The sequence below is a fragment of the Pelobates fuscus genome, chromosome 1, assembly GCF_036172605.1.
Source record: "Pelobates fuscus isolate aPelFus1 chromosome 1, aPelFus1.pri, whole genome shotgun sequence".
NCBI lineage: Eukaryota > Metazoa > Chordata > Amphibia > Anura > Pelobatidae > Pelobates > Pelobates fuscus.
Window position 1 is genome coordinate 195,162,973 of NC_086317.1, and position 21,870 is coordinate 195,184,842.

The following is a 21,870-nucleotide window of genomic DNA, read 5'->3' on the forward strand; positions in this document are numbered from 1 at the left end:
CGGACCATGGCCCGGTATTCCTCGAACTGTATGATAGGTTCCAGTTCAAGGGGAGAGGGAACTGGAGACTAAATTAATCCTTATTACAAGATAAGACATTTGTGGACCAAATAACAGCTGAACTTTCCTATTACTTCCAGACAAACTCTGAGGGAGGGACTCCTGACGATATAGTATGGTCGGCCCACAAAGCTGTAGTAAGAGGACTGTTTATTAGACACTCCTCATATCTTAAAAAAAACAGGCAAACGACTACATTAGACTGCCAAAAACAACTGGCGACCTTAACCGCCCAAAATAAACAAGCCCCCTCACAAAACTTAGCAAGACAAATCCAAACTACAACAGACAAACTCGCAGAATTGCAAGCGGCCAAAACCTCCTACTTCCTACAGAAGCTAAAAGCGACCCAATATCACCATAGTGGAAAAGCCACCAAACAACTAGCTGCTAGGCTCAGAGAGAAACTGGCGCAGCTAAAGTAGCATACTTACAAGGCCCGGACGGCCACAAAATACAAAACCCAGAGGACATTACCCAGGAATTTGCAAAATACTATTCGGGGTTGTATAACCTGGGTGACAAACCTGACACCCCTCCCATACAAGAGGGAAATATAAAGAGATTCCTGGCCCGACTCCCCCTCCCTAGACTACATCAGTCCCATATGGACTCATTACTTCAACCCATCACCCTACCAGAAGTATTACGCACAATAAAACTCCTACCTCCAGGGAAGTCACCGGGGGCAGACTGTCTACCCAACTCATATTATAAAACGTTTGCTGAAATCTTGGGTCCTAGACTTGTCCGAGTGTTCCAAGCAGCCACAGCCAAAGGGGAACTTCCACCGGAGATGTTACTGGCGACGATTGTTACTCTGCCAAAACCAGGGAAACCCCCAGACCAATGTAAGAACTTCCGGCCTATTTCCCTGTTGAACACAGATGCTAAATTATACGCAAAAATCTTGGCCACTAGGCTGAGCACGATACTACCCTCACTCATTGGTGACGACCAGACCGGGTTTGTACTGGGGAGACAGGGACTGGACAACACCCGGAAACTATCCCTACTAATGGAGAAACTGAGGGGGACCGGCCCAGGTGGGTTGCTATTGGCTCTAGACGCGGAAAAAGCGTTTGACCGCCTGAGCTGGTCCTTCCTACGGCAGGTCCTATTGACATTCGGATTCCCACCACAGTTCGTCCAACACATATTTGCTTTGTACTCCCACCCTAGGGCCCAGGTCATGCAGGCGGGATTTAAATCTGACACATTTACAATTACAAATGGCACCAGACAGGGATGCCCCCTGTCACCCCTGCTGTACGTACTGGCACTAGAGCCATTACTTGTAGCGATTAGAACACATCCACATATAATAGGTATGGACTGGCACGGACATCAAGTTAAAGTTGGTGCGTTTGCAGACGATATCCTATTGTATGTCTGCCAACCCGATAAATCTCTACCACACATAATGCAACTCATCAAAGACTATGGGGACCTCTCCTATTACTCTTTGAACACCTCCAAAACACAAGCACTAGGGCTACGCTTAGATCCGCAGATACTGGCACAATTGCATAAAACCTACCAATCCGAATGGAGGAAAAACTATATTAAATACTTGGGTCTGACATTCACTAAGAAAGCCTCTGAACTGTTCCCTATGAACTACACTAGAGTGTGGAATGAATGCGTGTCTATGATGCGGGGTTGGGGGAAGTTGTTCCTTACTTGGACAGAACGCATTGTTGCTATTAAGATGTCCGTATTACCGAAGTTACAATACGTGTTCAGGAACCTCCCCCCTGAGGGCCCCACAATCCTACTTTAAACTCATACAATCTAAACTACTTCAGTTTGTCTGGGGGACGCATCGGGCAAGGATTTCTAGCAAACTGCTGATGGCTCCAGTGAGCAACGGTGGCATGGCATTTCCAAACGTAAAGTCCTACTACCAAGCCGCGACTCTGACGCCGCTATTGACACACATGGTGAAGGGAATGCCACAATGGGTGACTTTAGAAAACTTGGCTATTAAGCCCTTTCTGGCCACTAACCTGATATGGTTACATAAAAATAACAGACCTAATACCCAGTTAATGCCTCTGCAATTACGATTAGCGCTACAAATCTGGGATGCGCAACGCGTAAAACTTGAGACTGCTGACCCCCTCTCTATGGCAACTCCCATTGACGCCATAACATACTGCATCCCAACGTTTCATGCTAAACCATGGATTGAGAAAGGTGTCTATTGCTTAGCTCAGGTATTTGATTCAGGTGAACTAATGAGTTTTGAGTATCTCAGCAAAAAGTATGACATCCCACGCACGTCACAATACTCTTACATACAACTTAAGTCCTTCTTGCACAAACGTAACAAGTCTAATACAGTATCTCCCACTAGACACAGGGTACTATCAGTATGGAGGCAAATAGGAATCGCAGGTCAATTCCCCCCAAGGTTCAAACCACTCTCTGAGAGCTATAAATTCATACTGCTATACCAGCCTTTTGCTGGCTCAGCACAGGCAAATCAATGGGAGCTGGACCTCCTAACCCCTATTACTGCACACCAATGGAAGGAAATCGCATACTCCCCCAGGAAACTGATCAAGTCTGCCCCTCTTATGGAGCAGCATCAAAAAAATGATGTATAGGTGGTATATGGTGCCAACACGCTTACACAAATTATATCCTCACACATCTCCGACGTGTTGGAGATGCAAACAAGACATTGGCTCGGTCCTCCACATTTGGTGGAGATGCCCACGCTTAATTAGATATTGGATAGATATCCAAAAGATCATTGCTGCAGTTACAAACATTAATTTACCCCTTGATCCCATGACCTTTTTGCTGCTGGGGGTCCCCAAAGATATACCTATACAATCGAGGAAACTGATCTATCATGTGCTATTAACAGCACAAAAACAAATAGCAAGATCATGGAAGACCACGGGAGCCCCAAGCATACCACACCTTCTCCAAGAAATAGATAACCAAGCGGTCTATGAAACGAATTTCTCTAGGGCGTGCTCTGGAGCAAACCGCCTGAGCGGTGCGTGGGACCAGTGGCGTGCTTGGAGAACGATCAACCCATAAACCCCATGCATATCACAAGGGCAGATTTGGTCTAGTGGGCTGATAAGGTAGGCAGCAGGTAGCAAGAGGAGAGGAGTCGAGCTAGATTCCGGAACCAGGCCTAGCGAGCAGGTTTAGTAAAAAGATGTTTGGAACTGTAAATAATCTGACTGCGGTGTAACACTGAATTAATGTACCTAGATGTAATCGCTTGTTAACACTACTATATTGGAAAACATGTACATCATTGTATCGTGACTATATCCCCCCCAACTCCCCCCATCACCTGTCTTCTTTCTGTACCCCCTCCCCCCTTCCCCTTATGTTTATGACATGAAAAGAAACTAATAAAATACAAATTTCAAAAAAAAAAAAAAATACTACAAGAGATTAATAAGCCTTATTTAATAATCCAAAAATAATCTAAAACACAAGATAACTAATACAAGAAATAGTTTATGAATAAAGAGTTAAAGGATAGGCGCTACTATAGGCACCCAAACCACTTCAGCTTAATGAAGTGGTCTGGGTGCCTGGTCCAGCTAGGGTTAACCCTTTTTAGAAAAACTGCTATGTTTACAATGAGGGTTAATCCATCCTCTAGAGCCTCTAGTGGCTCTCATTGACAGCCGCTAGAGGCGCTTGCGTGCTTCTCACTGTGAAAATCACAGTGCGAAGACGCCAGCGTTTATAGGAAAGCATTGTAAATGCTTTCCTATGAGACTGGCTGAATGCACGCGCGGCTCCTGCCGCGCATGCGCATTCAGCCGATGACATCGCTAGGAAGGAGAAGAGGAGGAGGAAAGCTCCCCGCCTGGCGCTGGAGAAAGGTAAGATTTTAACCCCTTCCTCTCTCCAGAGCCCGGTGGGAGGGGGACCCTGAGGCACCCTCAGGCCACTATAGTGCCAGGAAAACGAGTATGTTTTCCTGCCACTATATAGTGGTCCTTTAATCACAATACCTATCAATCTAACAATCTGCAACACAAAATATAATATAATATGTATGAAAATATTGTGAAGTAAGAATGGTTTTAAAGTAGAAATGTTAAGTTTATTTTGACGCAGAGAAAAAAGATAATTGTCCAGCCAATCGTGCAAAAATCAGACTTTCTAGCAACGTTTATACATGGGACTATTGGAACATCGAAGACACATGCCGCACATCAAATGGCAAACAGGTTCTTGCCAATGGGGAAACCCTGGACCTGAACTTGTGCAGCGTATCACACTGATGTAATGATGAGCGTGCCCTGAAGAAAAAAGGTCAGACAAATAATTCAGGATGGCAGAAACAGGTGTCAGTAAAGGATCGAGATGCCTTTCCACACAAAAACACAAGGAATGCCAGGCGGAAAGATAACTTTGACTAATTCCAAATATTAGAGGATTCTCGATAAGGAGTGTTGCTATTTGTAAATTTTAAATGCTTACCCTGTGGCCAGTGATCAACATGGAAGGTTTGAGAATATTGCAATTTTACAAAAACTTTAAATCTATAAATTAGCCATTTGACTAGCACAGCATATATATGTGATAACCAGCAATTAAATCAGGACTTGTTCGGTAACTTAAAATTATTTAAAGATGTTAAGGTGACTGACTGTACAAATGTTGTGCTTTTCCTAGTTACCGTTACACTTTGGATGACTTGTATCCCATATTGAATGCTGTGCAGCTACGAGCAGAATCTTATGATAGTTGGGCATCAGAGGTTATTGATGCACTCAAGAACTCCGGCAAAAAAAAGGGTAAGTACCCCAGACATTGTTAGTGTAGGATAAAGAAAATAGAATTTTGTGTAATGTACAGTGCAATACCCATGAATTCTGTACAGTTTCCAATTGTAATTCCAACATGCATGAGATGAAAAAAATACTTGCAGTTTTTGTTTTATGATTTTAGTTTTATTTTTTCTTAGCGGTTTGAGCATTTCATTCTCCCTTACTTTGAAGGGACTCTGTAAGTACCATAACCAGCTCATACAAATGAGAAATGGTGATGCTCAGTCATCTGCAGCCTGGCCTCACTGACACTCTCAGCCGCTGCAGGGCTTAGCTCAGGAAAACTGACAGAAGTTCCTGCTTAGGAACTTTATGCTCTCCAGTGTTGGTAGTAGAAAACTGCTAGACTCCTTACAATAGGGACATTAGGCAATTACTGGCACCTTAACCACTACTGAGAGCTCTGATGGTTATGGTGCTTGGCGTGTTCCTTTAGATTTAGCAAACCGAATAATCCAGTTCAGACAAGGCAAAGCCAGGGTAAACATTGCTATTGAGGAGTAGAAATTGAAACACTGTTTAATTTCTCTTCTCTGTATGCTTTCTCTATGCTGCCTGTAAGATGAAAAGAAGAGAGTTCTAATGCGGAGATAGAGTTGCAGAATAAAGAGATATGGATTTCTACATAAAATTTTTCTTTTCCGCACTTCACAAATACAATTTGTTCTGTTAAGGAATAGTTAATACATTGTTAAACACAAATCTGCACACACCAGTCAAGGCATAAGCTTGCTTTCCCACAGAAATCTCACTTTAACAGTGCTTTCACTACTGCAAGGGATTTCTGTTTTGTTATGTATAGAAATAAATGTGGTATTAAAAAAGTGACCGTTCCCTTTTGGTTAGTTTTTACTATAGTTAGTGTATGTACTGGTGCACATAAATAAACTTAACACTCAGATTTGCTCTTGCATTTTAGCTGAATGTCTGGAGCCAAAGTTGGTTGGTTTAACCCCTTAACACTGTTATGGCGCTCTATGCCGTCCCCATTCGAAGGGGCTTTGAAGCCATTGCGGCGGCATAGAACGCCGTAATTGCTTAAGCTGCCAGGAGCCTCCGCCGCGATCCTCTTCATGAGGACTGCCTGACAGCCCAGGCACCTCTTCCCCGGCAAATCAGGCCCCCGGGGCCCATGTGTTTGCTCTTTAAATGCAATAGCTGGCCGTGGATCTGCAAGGAGGGGGGACTGTCTTGGCTGTCAGACAAACGGTTGCTTTACCAACACAAAAACCCATAATCTGCCTCGGTCATATTCTCACTGCTCACCAATAGTATCTGGTAGGTTCCTTTATTTTAATTCGGGCCCACAATCTGGCCCACTAACATATCTATACACACAAATACTCATTCACATACTATCTATAGGTCGCAGCACGTCATCTACTGCCACCCTCTTGTTCATATTTTCCTGCTTAGCATCAGCCTGACTCAAACTTTATCAGGTACGATGTCATATACCTTTTCTATTTTAGAGTGGTACTGAGATTTAGAGTGGCTTTCTGAGATTTAGGTTGTCCAACTAGGTTTCTGTTTCCGGTCTTATAAGCTAGTGGTCCCGCGAGGCCAACACCCATCCTCATACTCGGATGTATACGTCCCTCGGGCCAAATCATAGTTAGCCGCCTCACATGTCACTCCCATTCTATCTTATGCTTTAGTTATCACCGAGAGGCCGACACACCGCCACAATGTTTCGGTGGCCTCAATCTCCCCTCGGGCCAACGAATAGGTAGCGCCTCTCACGCTGCTTGGCAATTAATAGGGATTCATCTGTCACGTTTCAATAGCATAATTCTTCGCCGCTTTGCATCTAGCTAGCCTGCCAGTACCCGGCCACTTTATCTCAGAATAGTAATCAAGTTGCATCTATATTTTCAGTTATGTCTTAAGTTCCTGATATTCCTGAGGAGCAGTCACTTCCCCAGTTACTTCTAATAATACAAGAATGGCTGTCATGCCCGGTAATACTCTTACATCAATTAAAGTCCCTGAGAGTATCAACCCCTCGCACATGGTCCCAGCTCATCTTAAAAAGGACTTTCTGGAAGGCAAAAACGTTAATCTGGTCTCACTTCTCATTGCCTCCCAGGTTGTTCTTGAGAACGGAACATTTGTGTATGGGGACATTTCTGTGGTTTTAAAGGCAAGAGACCCCAGGTTGAATAAAAAGCTATCTATTCCTGAATTTGTATTGGGTTTCGGAATTTATAGGAATGTATATTGCTCGGTGTATCCTGAGAAGAGAGCGGAATTGGACATGTATATGCACAAGCTGGTGGATCTGGGGCACAAATACGGTGGTACTGCCTTTTATGATTACCACCGTTCTTTTTCTGCAAAAGTGGCTGCAGCTCTGACTAAGTTAAATTACAGTATAAATTGGAGTAAGCTGGACACAGAGTTATTCTGCAGACACTTTGCAGGCCTCAGACCCCCAGCTTGGGCAGTAAGTGCATCTACTGTGCATAGTACTAACTTCTGCACTAATACGGCAGAAATTGATCAGGGTCACTCTGTCCCAAACCCAGCTGGGCCTACCAGAATCCTGAAGGATAAGCTGGGTAGGGACATCATCTTTTTTGGCAAATCACAAATTTGCAATAATTTTAATGCGGGCACTTGTGGTTTTTAGTTCTTGTGGATTATTACACGTGTTCCCATTGTTTCTGGGCTCATGCAAAATCCATGTACCCAAGTACAGTTTTCCCTAAACCTTACCACACTGGCATCAACGTCACATTATTTGCAGCACTGTTGCAACACCATCCCTCACAGCATTTGGTTAAATTTATCATCGAAGGTCTGTATGAGGGGTTCCACTCGGGTTTAGTACACTTGCCAACCGGTACACTAGAATGCAACAATTTGCAAACCACTTTAAATGACCCAGAGTTAGTGTGTACACTGATACGATCTGAAGTAGTACAAGGGTTTTGTTGGGGCCTTTTGTCTCCCCACCTTTCACATCTTGGAGAACCAACCCCATAGGGGTGGTCACGGGGAAAACTTCACTTAAACTCAGACTTATCATTGATTTATCGGCACCACATTCCTCCACTATTCCCAGCCTTAATTCCCTCCAAAGAATTTTCCTTACAATATGCCACTATAAACAATGCCATTTGGGCCATTTTGGCGGCTGGTACAGGGGCATGGCTCCGTTAAACGGACATTGTAAATGCTTTTAAATTACTTCCCATTCACCCTTCACTATGACATCTGCATGGCATTAAGTGGCGAGGGCTTTATTAATTTTCTCACGACACACATTTGGCTCCAAGAGCAGCCCTAAAAATTTTTGACACATTTGCTGAAACTTTGTGTTTGTTATTGCTTAATGTGTGCAGATGTCCATCTGTTATTCAATATCTGGATGATTTCCTCACGATTTAAACAGTGCACTCCCCCCTAGCAGCCTTAAACACATGTTGGCTCTTTTAAGTCCCTGACTATCCCAGACTCCCCTCACAAGACCTTAGGTCCTGAAACCATCATGCAATTTTCTGGGGATCCAGTTGGACTCAATCCACATGCAAGCTAGCCCCCCCCCCCCCCAGGACAAGATTGAGCGCACCCCATCAATCATTGAACACTACTTGTATCTGGGTTCTTGCAACCGCAATAAATTTTAATCGCTGCTGGGGTTGCTCAATTTTGCCATAAGAATCATCCTGCGTCTGTGGTGAATCATCCCACGATTCACGCAATCTCGGTTTTGCTCAGGTGGCGTTTTTCCTCACATCTTGGAATAGGCGAGCCATGTTTCCACCCCCCTGACATTTCACCCACCCTTTGGACAGGTGCTGCGGCAAACTCTGGTTTTGCAGCCATCTGGGGTGATGAATGGCTTTGGGGGTCATGGCCTACAGACGTTAAGTCCCTGCCCAGCTTCTCTGCTACTTCAGCTTTGAATTGTATCCAATCGTGGCAGCTGCCATTGTCTGGGGACCAAAATGGTCGGGTCACTCGGTCAGATGTTATTCAGATAACTTAGCCACTTGTCACATTGTGAATAAAGGCCGATCTTCTTTCATTCACTATCCGACTTATTAGATTCAGCTCCTTTTGAAAACATGACCAATATGGTAATCAAAACTGCCATATACTTAGCATTCTATGGCTTCTTATGTCCCAATGAATTTACCACTAGAAATATAACTGCCACTGATTACCTGAAAACTACTGATATCCAGGAAACCTTATATCATTATGTTCTATCCCTGCATCAGTCTAAAACAAGTCCTATAAGACATACTGTCAAAATTACTTTGTTCCCTACTCAAAACAAATGGTGTCCTGTCAAAGTCCTGGATAAATATTTAATCACTTTTCCGAAACAACCACACCAACCATTTTTAGAACTTCATGGCTCCATCCTTACAACATCTAAATTCATGCTTTAAGTTCGCTTACTGTTAACTAGGCTCGGCCTAAATGCAAACCTTTTCTCAGGACACTCCTTACGTATAGGTGCAGCATCTGCAGCTTCCTCCAACCACATTCCAGCTCATATCATCAAGGCTATGGGACACTGGAAATCCTCCGCCTATACTCTTTACATTCCAAACCCAGTTAAAGAGTACAGACAAGCTTTTTGTGACTTGTCCAAATAAACAATGTTTTGTTATATGAATACATTTTATATGGTACTTTCATTTTTGCCCACTTTTATTACAGGCCTACTGCTTTGTCGGTTCCGGCACACCACAACCGACTATCACTGCTATATTGCCCCGACAGAACGACAAGGGGGTCCCACAACTTAGGAACAGTGTAGTGTGTCCTGAGAATATCCAATAGTAGGGGATAACCCTATATATGAATTGACAAAAAAAGAAGGAACCCTAGGACAAAAGTGTCCAGGATACACAAATAGGATATCTCAGTGTGAACTGATGCTGCTAAAAACCATAATTTTATTAGTACATACTAGACAAAACAAAAAAGAAATTACCACAAATAAAATGCCAAAGTAAGGGGGAAAAAAATGGTATCTTTACTAAGAAGGGAACCCAAAATGTAATGGGATACAGCAAGGTTAGTTGCTCATAAATAGCAACTATGATGCAGATAATTCCACCTAATCTTGGATATGTGAGAAACAAGATAGGGACTTGAAGGGTTATTAACCTTATAGAAATTCAAACCGCCTAGAATCCCATTAGTAACCTAGCCCAACATATAGCAGCAGAGTATAGGAGATGTATATCGATAGGCAGATATTAGGAAAGAAAATCTCTCTGGTACAATATTATATCTAGGTCAACTGTGCCTGAAATTGCATATCCCAGAGTAGACTCCCTGCATTTTCCCAGAAATAGCTAGCTGCTAATACTTGCTTCTGCTAAGGTTACTAAGAATAGGTCCAGGTCCTTCCTAGCTAACATAGAAGTAAATCATAACTGAAAATCCCCCATTTAAATAATAACACCTAAAATAAAGTGTAGCAAATAAAGTGAGGTGGTTTAAAAATCCATCTAATGCCGAACGCGTTTCGACGCTTAACCTATATTGCCCCGACTACAAATGTTAAGGCCTTGGCCTGTAGTTGTGGGAGGGGCTTGAATTGCCTTGAAAGGGCTGCCAATCCTCTCCCACCTTACCGTTGATGGTCTGGCGAGTCACCCCTCCCACCACTCCCTCTAGTCATATCACCCTCTAAGGTGGGCCCACTTTTATCACAGGCCTACTGCTTTGTCGGTTCCAGCACACCACAACCGAGTGGTGTCAATTTGAATATGTTTATTGCTTATAATATCTTATGTTACCTTTTTCATTACGGCTATATTGCCCCGACTACAAATATAAATGGAAAAAAAATAATATATATATATATTATATGTGTGTGTGTTTGTGTGTATACATCGTATATATGTAACGTCATACTTAGTGTATTTTAATGTTAAAATGGTTACATATATTAGTATTAAAATACACTTAGAATTAAGTTACATATATGATATATAATACATATATATATATAATACGTATAATTACAATAATAAATAAAATAATGTAAAAACTGAAAAAAATTTTTTAAATGAAAATAAGTTTCATTCTACATGTATTTTATTATTAATATATAGGTAACAAAATACACTTAGAATGACATACTATATAGAAAATACAAATAACCGCAAATAAATAAATATATATATATAGATAGATATATATCGATAGATAGATACGATAAATATATATATAGATATAGATATAGATAGATAGAGATATAGATATATATCGATAGATAGATACGCTAAATATATATATATATATAATTACATTAATGATTACATAAGTAAACACGTAGAATTTATATACATATATTAAAATACTATGTATATTTAAGTAATCTTTTAACTAAAATTTGATTGACATGCCTGACAACCCAGGCAGAAAGTGCAGAGACTGTAATTCGCAAGCACTATATTTAACCCTGTAACTTTCAAGACCCCATAAAACCTGTACATGGGGGTGGGGGTACTATTTTACTCGGGAGACTTAGTTGAACACAAATATTAGTGTTTCAAAATGGTAAATTGTAGTACAACGATTATATTTTTGTAAAAGTTTTTTGCATTTTTCACACATGAACATCAATCACTTTTACTGCCGATATTGTTGTAATTTTTACTGTTTTGAAACACTAATGCTTGTGTCCAAGTATAACAGTACCCCCCATGTGTACTTTTTTTGGGTGTTTTGTAAAGTTAGAGAGTCCGATATAAGGCTTGCATTTCATTTTTTTCACATTGAAAATTTGCCAGTCTGGTAATGTTGCCTTTGAGACTGTATGGTAGCCCAGGAATGAGAATTATCCCCATGATGGCATACCATTTGCAAAATAAGGGAACCCAAGGTATTGCAAGTGGGGTATGTCCAGTCTTTTTTTAGTCGCCACTTAGTCACAAACACTGGCCAAATATTAGTTTTTTGCTTTTTTCACACAAAAACAAATATGAACACAATATTTGGCCAGTGTTTGTGACTTAGTGGGCACTAAAAAAGATTGGACATATCCCACCTGCAATACCTTGGGTTGTCTACTTTTGTAAATGGTATGCCATCATGGGGGTAATTCTAATTCCTGGGCTACCATACGGTCTCAAAGGTAACATTACTATTCTGCCAAATTTCAATGTGAAAAAAAAAAACAGAAAAATGGCATGTGCTATATTGACCCAGTTTCCTAAACTTTCGTAAAACTTTTTTTTACAGATTTAACATTTTTCTAAGCTTTTTTTTTTACGTTAACCCCTAACTAGCAGTAAGCAGCACTAACAGTAAATTCCCCATTTTCCCATAACTCCCACCCCAGCTAGCAAAATATTTAATTATACAATATTTAAATTAGTTAATTAAATAAATTTAACCCTGAGGGTTAAAAAATAAATAAAAGTTAATCGTCAGGGGTTAAAAAAAAAATTAGATCACAGTATAATACTGTGATCTGTATTTTGATCACTGTAGGCAGTGATCGACTGGCAGGGAAGGGGTTAATTTTTATATGGACTGGGTAAAGGGTTTATTTTTTTTAATTTTTTTACTTAAACGTTATTAAAACTTTTTTTTAACTTAATTTTTTAACTTTTTAAAGCTTATTTTTAACTTTTTTTAACGTTAACCCCTAGTTAGCCTAATACTAAATCCCCCAATTCCCCACTAACTTCCACCCTCCCCAGCTAGCTAAATTTATAATTTTAAAATATTTAAATTAATTAATAAAATAAATTGAACCCCTGAGGGTTAAAAAAAAAAAAATTAACCCTCAGGGGTTAAAAAAAAAATCAGACCATAGTAAAATGTAATCCCTGCCAATTGATCCCTGTAGTCAGTGATCAATTGGCAGGGAAGTGGTTAATTTTTTATTAAAATGGGTAAAGGGGGGTGGGATTTTAAATAAATTTTATTTTTTTGTCACCAGGGGGCAGGATCAACACTGATCCGTCTCCCTGCACTTCACACTGAACCCGGAAGTGCAGGGAGGCGGAGGTGAGTATACACAGCACATGTGCCCGCTCTGGCATGCTGTCAGAGCGGGCACATGTACTGGGGCAGCTGGATCCGGTGCTCCCGGTCTGCCTCTAATGCAGAGGCAGACCGGAGCACCATTAACCCCACGATCGCCGCGATTGCGGCGATCTGGGGTTAATTTTAACGGGTGACGGACGGCGTTAACGCATTCCCCTGAGTGACGGACCTCGTCCGTCACTCGTCGTTAAGGGGTTAAACTGATCAGTATCCTGTCAGAAAGCTTGATAATAACATTTAATAGGATTTGCAATAAAGGAAGTGTAAACATTAAATCTCACTTTACAGGAAGTGCTTAGGAAGGCTGTGCACATTACTTGCAGAGAGGTTTGGCTAGGGCTGTATAAACAACGCGATTTAACTCTTCAATGGCAGAGAATTGAGCATTGCAACTGCAGGGCTAGGATCTATACACCAAAACTGCTTCATTAAGCTAAAGTTGTTTTGGTGATTATAGTGTCCCTTTAACCCTATACTTACACTACCTATCTTTAAACCTTAAACTGTATTAACCTTAACCCATTATTAAAGACACAATCGCGAGACACAGAGACACAGATGTAAAAAGGAATAAAATACAAAATGGTTCCAGACATTCCCGGTTAAGAGGCACACATGTAGACGCATTTTGGGGAGAGTGCAAAATTAATCTTTGCCTGCACAGCCAAAAATCTTTGCATCTGCCCTGTGTGTAGCCATTTTTCTGTGAAATCAACCTTGTGGACTGCTTTCTGCATCAGCTCCTGGCCTGTGATTTATAGTGGAGTTCTTGTGTCCTGAGTAGAAGGTTATCTGCTCTCTTGTTTGTAAATGTGTCTTCCCCATTATTTTTCCCTTATTTTATCTCCTTTGGTGTAGCACTATATATGCTATTTTTACATGTATATGCTACTGTGGATTTAACATTGATGATATATCATTGTGTATGGGTATAACCACATGTGGAGTTTTAAAATGCACAAGGTACTTTATATATTTATGGTTTGTGTATGCTGAAACTTTGTATATTCACAACTACACATAGTTACATGGGCTGAAAAGACGTGTCCATCAAGTTCAGCTTTCCTCACATATGTTTTTGGCTTTTGATCCTGAAGAAGGCAAAAAAAATTTAAGTTTGAGCACTTCCAATTTTGCAACAAACTAGGAAGAAAATTTCCTCTTGACCCCAGAATGGCAGTCATATTCATCCTTGGATCAAAAAGCTATTATCCTACAGTTGAAAAATTATCTAATTGAATATTATGTTTTTGCAACTATGCATCTAGTTCAGGGTTAGGCAACCTTCGGCACTCCAGATGTTGTGGACTACATTCCCTTACACCCATAATGTTGGCAAAGCATCATGGGAGGTGTAGTCCAAAACATCTGCAGTGCCGAAGGGTGCCTATGCCTAATCTACCGTATTTATTCGAGTATAACGCGCACACGTGTATAACGCGCACCCCTAATTTTCGATTAAAAATCGGTATAAAATTTTATACAGATTTTTAAAATTAGGGTGCTTGTTATACTCGAATAAATATGCTCCGATAATACCGACCGCCGGGCTCATTACAAGCCCGGCGGTCCTGGGGGGGCGGGCAGCAAGCGTTTACTCACCTCCGTGCAGCTCCTCCAGCTTCCCAGTGTAAATCTCGCGAGACCCGCGGCCAGCTCTGGGAGGTATAATCGGAGCACCCACTCGAATATTTATTCGAGTATAACGCGCACCCCTAATTTTAAATAAAAAATCGGTACAAAATTTTGCTTGTTATACTCGAATAAATACGGTAGTTGCTGTTTAAACCTCTGTACAGACTCTGATAAAACCACTTCTTCAGGCAGAGATTTCAATTTCCTTATTGTTCTTACGGTAGAATTTTTTTCTTTTTCCTTCGACTACATCTTTTTTCTCCAGTTTAAACGCATGACCTCATGTCCTATGTTAAGTCCTGCTTGTGAATAGATTTTCACACAATTGTTTGTATTGGCCACGGATATATTTGTATAATGTTATCAAATCCCGTCTGCGGCAACATTTTTCTTAACCAAAGAGGTTTACATTTGTTAATCTTTCTTCATAGCTAAAAAGTTCCATTCCTTTTATTATTTTTTTGAGCCCGCCTCTACACTTTTTCTAGTGCCATAATATCCTTCTTTAGAAAATGTGCCCAAAATTGCACAGCATATTTCAGATGTGGTCTTACCAGTGATTTATAAAGAGGCAAAATGATATTCTCATCCCGAGAATTAATGCCCTTTTCATGCATGACAATACCTTACTGGCCTTAGCCACTGTTGATTGACATTGCACATGGTGGCCTAGTTTGTTGTCTATAACAATTCCCACATCCTTCTCGTGTGTTATCCCTAATTCGCTTCCATTAAGGGTATAAGTTGTTTATGCATTCTTTACGCCGAGGTGCATTACTTTACATTTTTCTACATTAAATTTAATCTGCCATTTGAGTGCCATTCCCTCAGAGTATCTAAATCTCTCTGCCGCAAAGTAATATCTTGCGCACATTGTTTTCATTTACAGAGTTTCGTGTCCGCTGCAAACACTGAAACATGACTTTCAATGCTTTTTAAAAGATGATTTTCAAACATGTTAGATAGACCGAGTTCCAGAACAGAACTTTGAGGGACACCACTTGCAACCTCTGTCCAGCTTGAAAATGTACCATTAATGACAACTCTCTGTACTCTATTTTTAAACCAATGTTCTACCCAAGAACAAGAATTTTCATCTAGACCAATTTCTTTAAGTTTGAACACTAATCTATTTGTGGAACCGTATCAAACGCCTTGGCAAAATCCAAATAGATCAAATCCACTTGTGGAAAGATTTTGCAGATACACCTTACATATATCATATCTGAAAATTTTAAATTATATGGTTGTAGAGGCTCCAGAATCCATACGGCACTGTCAACATGTATTTAGATAGAATACATTCTCAAGACAAGGCTGGTTCTTGTAGTGCTTTGGCGTCACACAGTTGTACTTCAGATCATTTTTGCAGTATGTTGCCTAGTGGTGAATTTTTACTGTTGAGTAGAGAGTGTATTATATTTTATTTAATATTTATTTATAACTGTATACTTAATGAGTTTTTGTTTAATTAAAACTGAAATATTTTCTTTGTACTTTTTTTATTTTGTTACTGGTATTCAGGCCTATCATCTCTTCATCTGCTTGTAGAGGAATCCAAAGCAAAACATTTCCCGGATAATGACCTCCTGCATCACTTGCAAGAAGTTGTGCAGGATGCAGAACGATATGGAGCACTTGCTCAGCAGCTGCTAAATGGGAAGCGGCACACAAGGTAACAAATACTGCTTTTGTCAAACTCTACTCTATATCACTTATACAGATCTTCTTTATATATACCTACATTCTTCTCTTGTGTCAGATTTCGGTCAGGAGGTGGAAAATCATCAAACCAACTCACTGTTGCAGAATTCAGGTCCTTTGTAAAGCAGCTTAATTCTTTTCCTTGTATTATCAACCAAGCACCTCAACTCAAGGTACTGATGAGATGCTACCCCTAGCTTTACACATTTTCTACATTTTTGTGCCTTGATTTGATTTCACATTTCATCTTTTAATTTTCTTCACATACACTACATTTCATCGGTAATGCATTTAACTTACCTTCATTTATAACTATACCCCCAAAGGATCTACAAACACGTGTCGATGAGTTCCAGTTGCGTAGCCACATATTGCTGACTGCCGAGATGCCGCGAGCAAGTGATCTGCAGCAGCTTCTTGACTCCAGTTTCCAGTTTGACCTTGACTTACCATTGGAAAAACTTTGGGAACGTTTGGAGCAGGCACGCTGGCTTGAAGAACAAGAGCATGCATGGCAGGAGCCAGGATCGCTTACAGTGGATGTTATGAGGAGGCTTATTGATTTGGGAGTAGGGCTGACACCTCATCCACTTGTGGAGAAGGCAATGGCTAAGCTACAAGAGATGCTCACAATGTGTGAGCATTGGGATGACCGTTGTAAAAGTTTGCTTAAAGCCAGGTTAGTGCCACATTTTTAACTCCTTAAGGACCAAGAAAATTTGTATTTCACTTAAGGACGAAAGCAATTTTTGCTATGTGTATGTTCAACCACAATATCAATCTTTCTCAATTATTGTACCAACACATATTGCATATTTTTTTTAAAGGACAAAAAGGAGCTTTAATTTGATGTGGCGTATACATATAAATTCTCAATTTTTTAAAAGCAAATACACAAAGGCACAAAAAAATATAACCTGTATTTTGGTTAATTTTACGATCTCACATATTTAAATTATTCCATAAATTCATACCATTTGGTTGCCACCATGTGGACTATTACATGATATTTTGAGCTTTAATGAGATAACCTTTTTCACATTTTTTCCCAAAGTCTGTGATACATTTAATTTTTGCAGCATGCATATTGTATTTTTTTTTTTCAGCTTCATTTTTAATTATCATGTGTCCCACTGTAATAATATATTGACTATACTTTGCAACATCACCTGTGTGCAACAATACCCCATCTGTATACCTTTGCAAATTAATAATCTATAGTTAAGCCTAAATCTTTGATCCTGAACCAAACCCCAATTCTAAAGCAAATCCTAATCCCTGAATCTAATCATACACCTCACCTTAATCCTTGCTAATCCTATACCAAACCCTAATTATAACCATAATTATAATCTCAGTCCTAACCATTTAAAGTGTTAAATGTCAGTAGAATAATTCCCTTAAAGCTTTCAGCAGAGGAATTCCCTTATTATTCCCAGTTATAGAGTTATGCTATTCAGGATTGTTTTTTGTTTTTTTTGTTTTTTTGAAAGTCCACAGTTTTTTCAGAACCATAGGACCAGGTTTCTCTGAGAATTTCAGCCTGAAGAACAAGGTGCTTAGTAGCAAACAATGGACATTCTAAGTTGTAATTCCCTTTAACAAAAATTGTATTTTATTTTATTATATTTTTAATCACATTAATTATGTATTGTTGCGTTTGTACGAATAGTTTGCACAGTGACCTCAGTGTTTTGTTTTTCTTTTTTGTTCACCTTTCTCTTTCTTTCAGACCACGAAATCCACTCAGCTACTTGACAGCTACACTGCTAGAAGTGGAGAAAATCACAGCGTTTTTGCCTAGTGCCGAGTTACTAAAAGATGCTGTGCAAAGGGCTCAAGAATGGTTGCAGAAAGTGGATACACTGCAGGTCATTGATGATCCAGAGAAGTGAATAATTCAAACAGAGAATTAATTTTAAATATGCTTTTCTAAACTGGAAAATTCTATTTTCTTTTACTTATTTTTTTGTTGTTGTTCAGGCTGGATGTAAAGTTCCTGTGCTGGACACTTTGGTGGAGTTGGTGACTCAAGGTCGTGCAATTCCTGTTGATTTAGACCCTTTGCCGAGGCTTGAATCCCTGGTGGAAGAAATACATGCATGGACTGATTGTGCAACCAATACCTTTTTAACACCAAATTCACCATACTGTCTGCTTGAGGTGAGTCACAAAATTGAATTTCTTCTTGAGGTCAATTGAAGTGCAAACTCTTTTAGGCAATGACAATCTGGAATTGCATAATTGCCAACAATTGAAAAAATTCCAGGTGCACTTGCAGGGAAATTCACTGACACTTTTGCAGTAAATAAAATACAGATAAAGGAACGGCACTCAAATTTTACAATGCTCCTTAAAATCACCTATATCAGAAACCAGATATTAGGATTCAGTTACACCATATGGCCATATTGTGTTAAGCCCACTACTACTTCACAGTGCCCCAATATTGATGGATCCTACATTAATTTTTAACATGGGAGATTAGCGTGCGAACTTGCAATACTTGCTTCAACTGCTACCAGAGACGTGTCCATTTATGCTTTTCTGTGGTCATCTCCTAAAGGGTACCTATAGTAGATGGGTGAGGTGCTCTGCCCAATAGGAATCTGCTCTGGATTCCAGATCATCAGAGGAATAAAAGGGGAATTAGAAATGCAGATTCCAGGTGTGCACCTAAGTAGTGGTGCTGCCATAAAGACCAAAATATATACAAAATACAGATAAAAGAACCGCGCACACACACAATAATAAGAATACAGTTTAAATTTTACAAGGCTACTTAAAATCCCCTATCTTGACAAACAAATATGGGGATTCAGTTACACCATAATTCCACTATTAATTATGTCTGTTCCTTCTCCCCCTTTGAATGCTGTGGTATCACATTTTCACTACTGCAGTAATTTTAAAAATCACGGTCGTCCCACTCTTCCTCCTCCCCCCAAGTTTCTTCTTGCTTACCACCATGCAGCAGGATCGGTGATGGCCTCTGCCAGCAGCCCGGCACTGATTTCTGCATGGTGCTGCAATCACACAGATAGCTCAGTAAGCCATTTGTACGATTTGAGCAAGGAAATCCCTCTGCTGATGTCAGAGGGAATCCATTGAGATGTGGTAATATGGGGTGGGATTAGGACAGGGATTAGTGGGTGATATTATAGGTAGGATGAGTAAAAACAAATTTTAAACTAGGTTTATGATAAAATGGTAAACAAAGTGTCAAAATGCTCTCAACTATAGGGACACTATAGTCACTAGAACAACTGCAACTTGTATTTGTTCTGGTGAGTATAGTCAGTCCCTTTAATCTTTTTGCAGTAAACACTGTCTTTTTTTTTTTTTAAATAGAGAAAAGGCGGTATTTACATTACAACCTAGGGACACCTCCACTGGGCGCTCCTCAGATGACTACTAGAGGTCATTCCTGGGGCAGAGACATTGTGTCTCCTCCACCCTCTGCATGGAGACACTGAACTTTCCTCATAGAGATGCGTTCATTCAATGCGTCTCTATAAGGCCAGGGCTGTGCTTGGCTTGTGCTGGCTCTGCCACTGATCTGCCTCCTTGACAATCTGGTGATATCTGCCAAGAAAGCAGATCAGAAGCAGAGCCAGCAGCAGAGTGAAATAAAGATAAGCTTTTACTATATTTAAGGAGGCAAAGGGAGTTCAGGTGGCTACATAGTTTTTTAACTCTATAGGGTCAGGAATACATGTATTTGTTCCTAACCCTTTAGTGTTCCTTTAATTATATAGGCCAGGGGATGTACTTTTTTTTATTACAAGTATAAATATATACTTTTGTGTAGCAGTTTTGGATTATTTTCTTCTTCTTTTATTATCCGTGTTGATCATTCTCTTAAGCTTCCAAGCTCTGTCTTTATTAAACAATATAGATAATCTATGGGCATTCAAGGCACCCTGCACACACCTAATCTTACGCGCCCCCACCCATTGACAGCTCCCTTATCCCTGTGCCCCTCCTGCCCACTGACTGCTCGCCTGATCTTTGCTCTTACCCAACAGCTCCCTCTATCCATGTGTGTCTCCTACCCACTGACCGTTCATCTGATCCATGTGCCCACCTCCCATCTAGTTACAGCTTCCATGATTCCTGGCTCCCTTTATTCGTAGTAACATGGGCTAAAAAGAGACATGTGCATCAAGTTCAGTCTTTCTCACATCTGTTTTTGCTGTTGGCCAAAAGAAGGCAAAAAAACTGTTTGAAGCACTTACAATTTTGCAAAAAAACTAAGAATAACAATTAATTTTTGACCCCAGAATGGCAGTCTGATGTATCCTTGGATCAAGAAGCTATTACCATACAGTTATTATATAAAATTATATAATTGAATATTATGTTTCATCACCTTTTCGTATTAGCAGATATCTGAAGTTTCACTAGGACTCCTAATAAGCCAGACCATGTTTGGCTCTAGCAACCTTGAGTGCCGTGCATGGCACAAGTGCCATAGGTTGCCTACCCCTGGTCTAGGTTATTAATTGGGCATATTGTTTTACTTCGAAGAGGTAACTGAACATACTTAGAGGGAATTTATGACAGTGGCATTTATAAAACGTACGAAATACCTAGCACAAATGCAACCTGTATGTAAAAGAAAGTTTTTTTATTTATTTTTTTTAGGTTTTTTTTTCTCAACACAAACTTTAAAATAAATTGACGAAAAAATGGTGGCAAGTTAAGGTATAATATATGCCTAATAAGATACCCTGGAGTGTCTTCCTTTTTTTTTTTTTTTTTTTTCTCAAATGGAAGGCCTTTGTGGGGTTATTTGAACAGTCAAATGGCTACAATGCCACAAAATCAGACCCAGGACCATCTATGAAAATGCCAACTATAGAAACTAAAATAAAATGGCATGGTCTCCTATATGGCATTTTAGCCTCACAGAATAGTGGCAAAGGCATACAATGGGGGTATCGTTATACTCTAGATGTAGCACAATAACACAATGAACACAATATTGGATTCTGTACAAGAATAGCACAAACCAGCTTTCCGAAATACATATAACAAAAATATTGTGTACATGCCAAAATAAAATAAACACAATTTTACTCCAATATTTAGCAGCGATTGGCAGTGAAATGGCTACGTAAAAAGTGTCAAACTAAGCTTAGGTAAATAGCCTGTGATGTCTACTTTATATAAATATATACTTTTGTGTAGCAATTTTGTTTTCTCTGATGGGTATTAACCAGGTAAGTCCGCCAAAAAACGGTCGGTATTGACCGCGGATGTACCTGGTACTTAATTTAGTAGATCAGGACTTCCCTGATCGCTGGTGATCCGCCGGCGATTGCAATCCTGGGGTCTGCCTGGGATCTTGGGCAGACCCCCTCTGCCTGATACGGGCCATGTGATCGCGGGGTCTTCGCGATCACATGGCCGGAATAGCAGGCTTGTGCAGCTGTCAGGCAGTCCCCCTAATGCCTGCAATAAAGTTTTTTTAAACTAAGGTAAATAAAAGTTGAAAAAAGTAAATAAAAGTACTGAGATCATATACACACTGAGATCATATATATATATATATATATATATATATATATATATATATATAACGGAAGATTCAAAGATAGCACTCCAGGGACTTGAT

At 40.0% G+C, this 21,870-nt stretch overlaps 1 protein-coding gene across 2 annotated transcripts in view; it reads left to right on the top strand.

The window, feature by feature from the left end:
• The window catches only part of KDM5B (lysine demethylase 5B), a 166,483-nt gene that overhangs the window by 81,665 nt on the left and 62,948 nt on the right, over window positions 1-21,870 (top strand). For both annotated transcript variants that reach the window (XM_063453213.1, XM_063453214.1), the window contains exons 17-22: window positions 4,726-4,847; window positions 16,071-16,221; window positions 16,309-16,423; window positions 16,577-16,929; window positions 17,983-18,121; window positions 18,234-18,413. In XM_063453213.1, coding sequence (XP_063309283.1) covers window positions 4,726-4,847; window positions 16,071-16,221; window positions 16,309-16,423; window positions 16,577-16,929; window positions 17,983-18,121; window positions 18,234-18,413 — 1,060 coding nt within the window. The remainder of the gene's footprint in view (window positions 1-4,725; window positions 4,848-16,070; window positions 16,222-16,308; window positions 16,424-16,576; window positions 16,930-17,982; window positions 18,122-18,233; window positions 18,414-21,870) is intronic.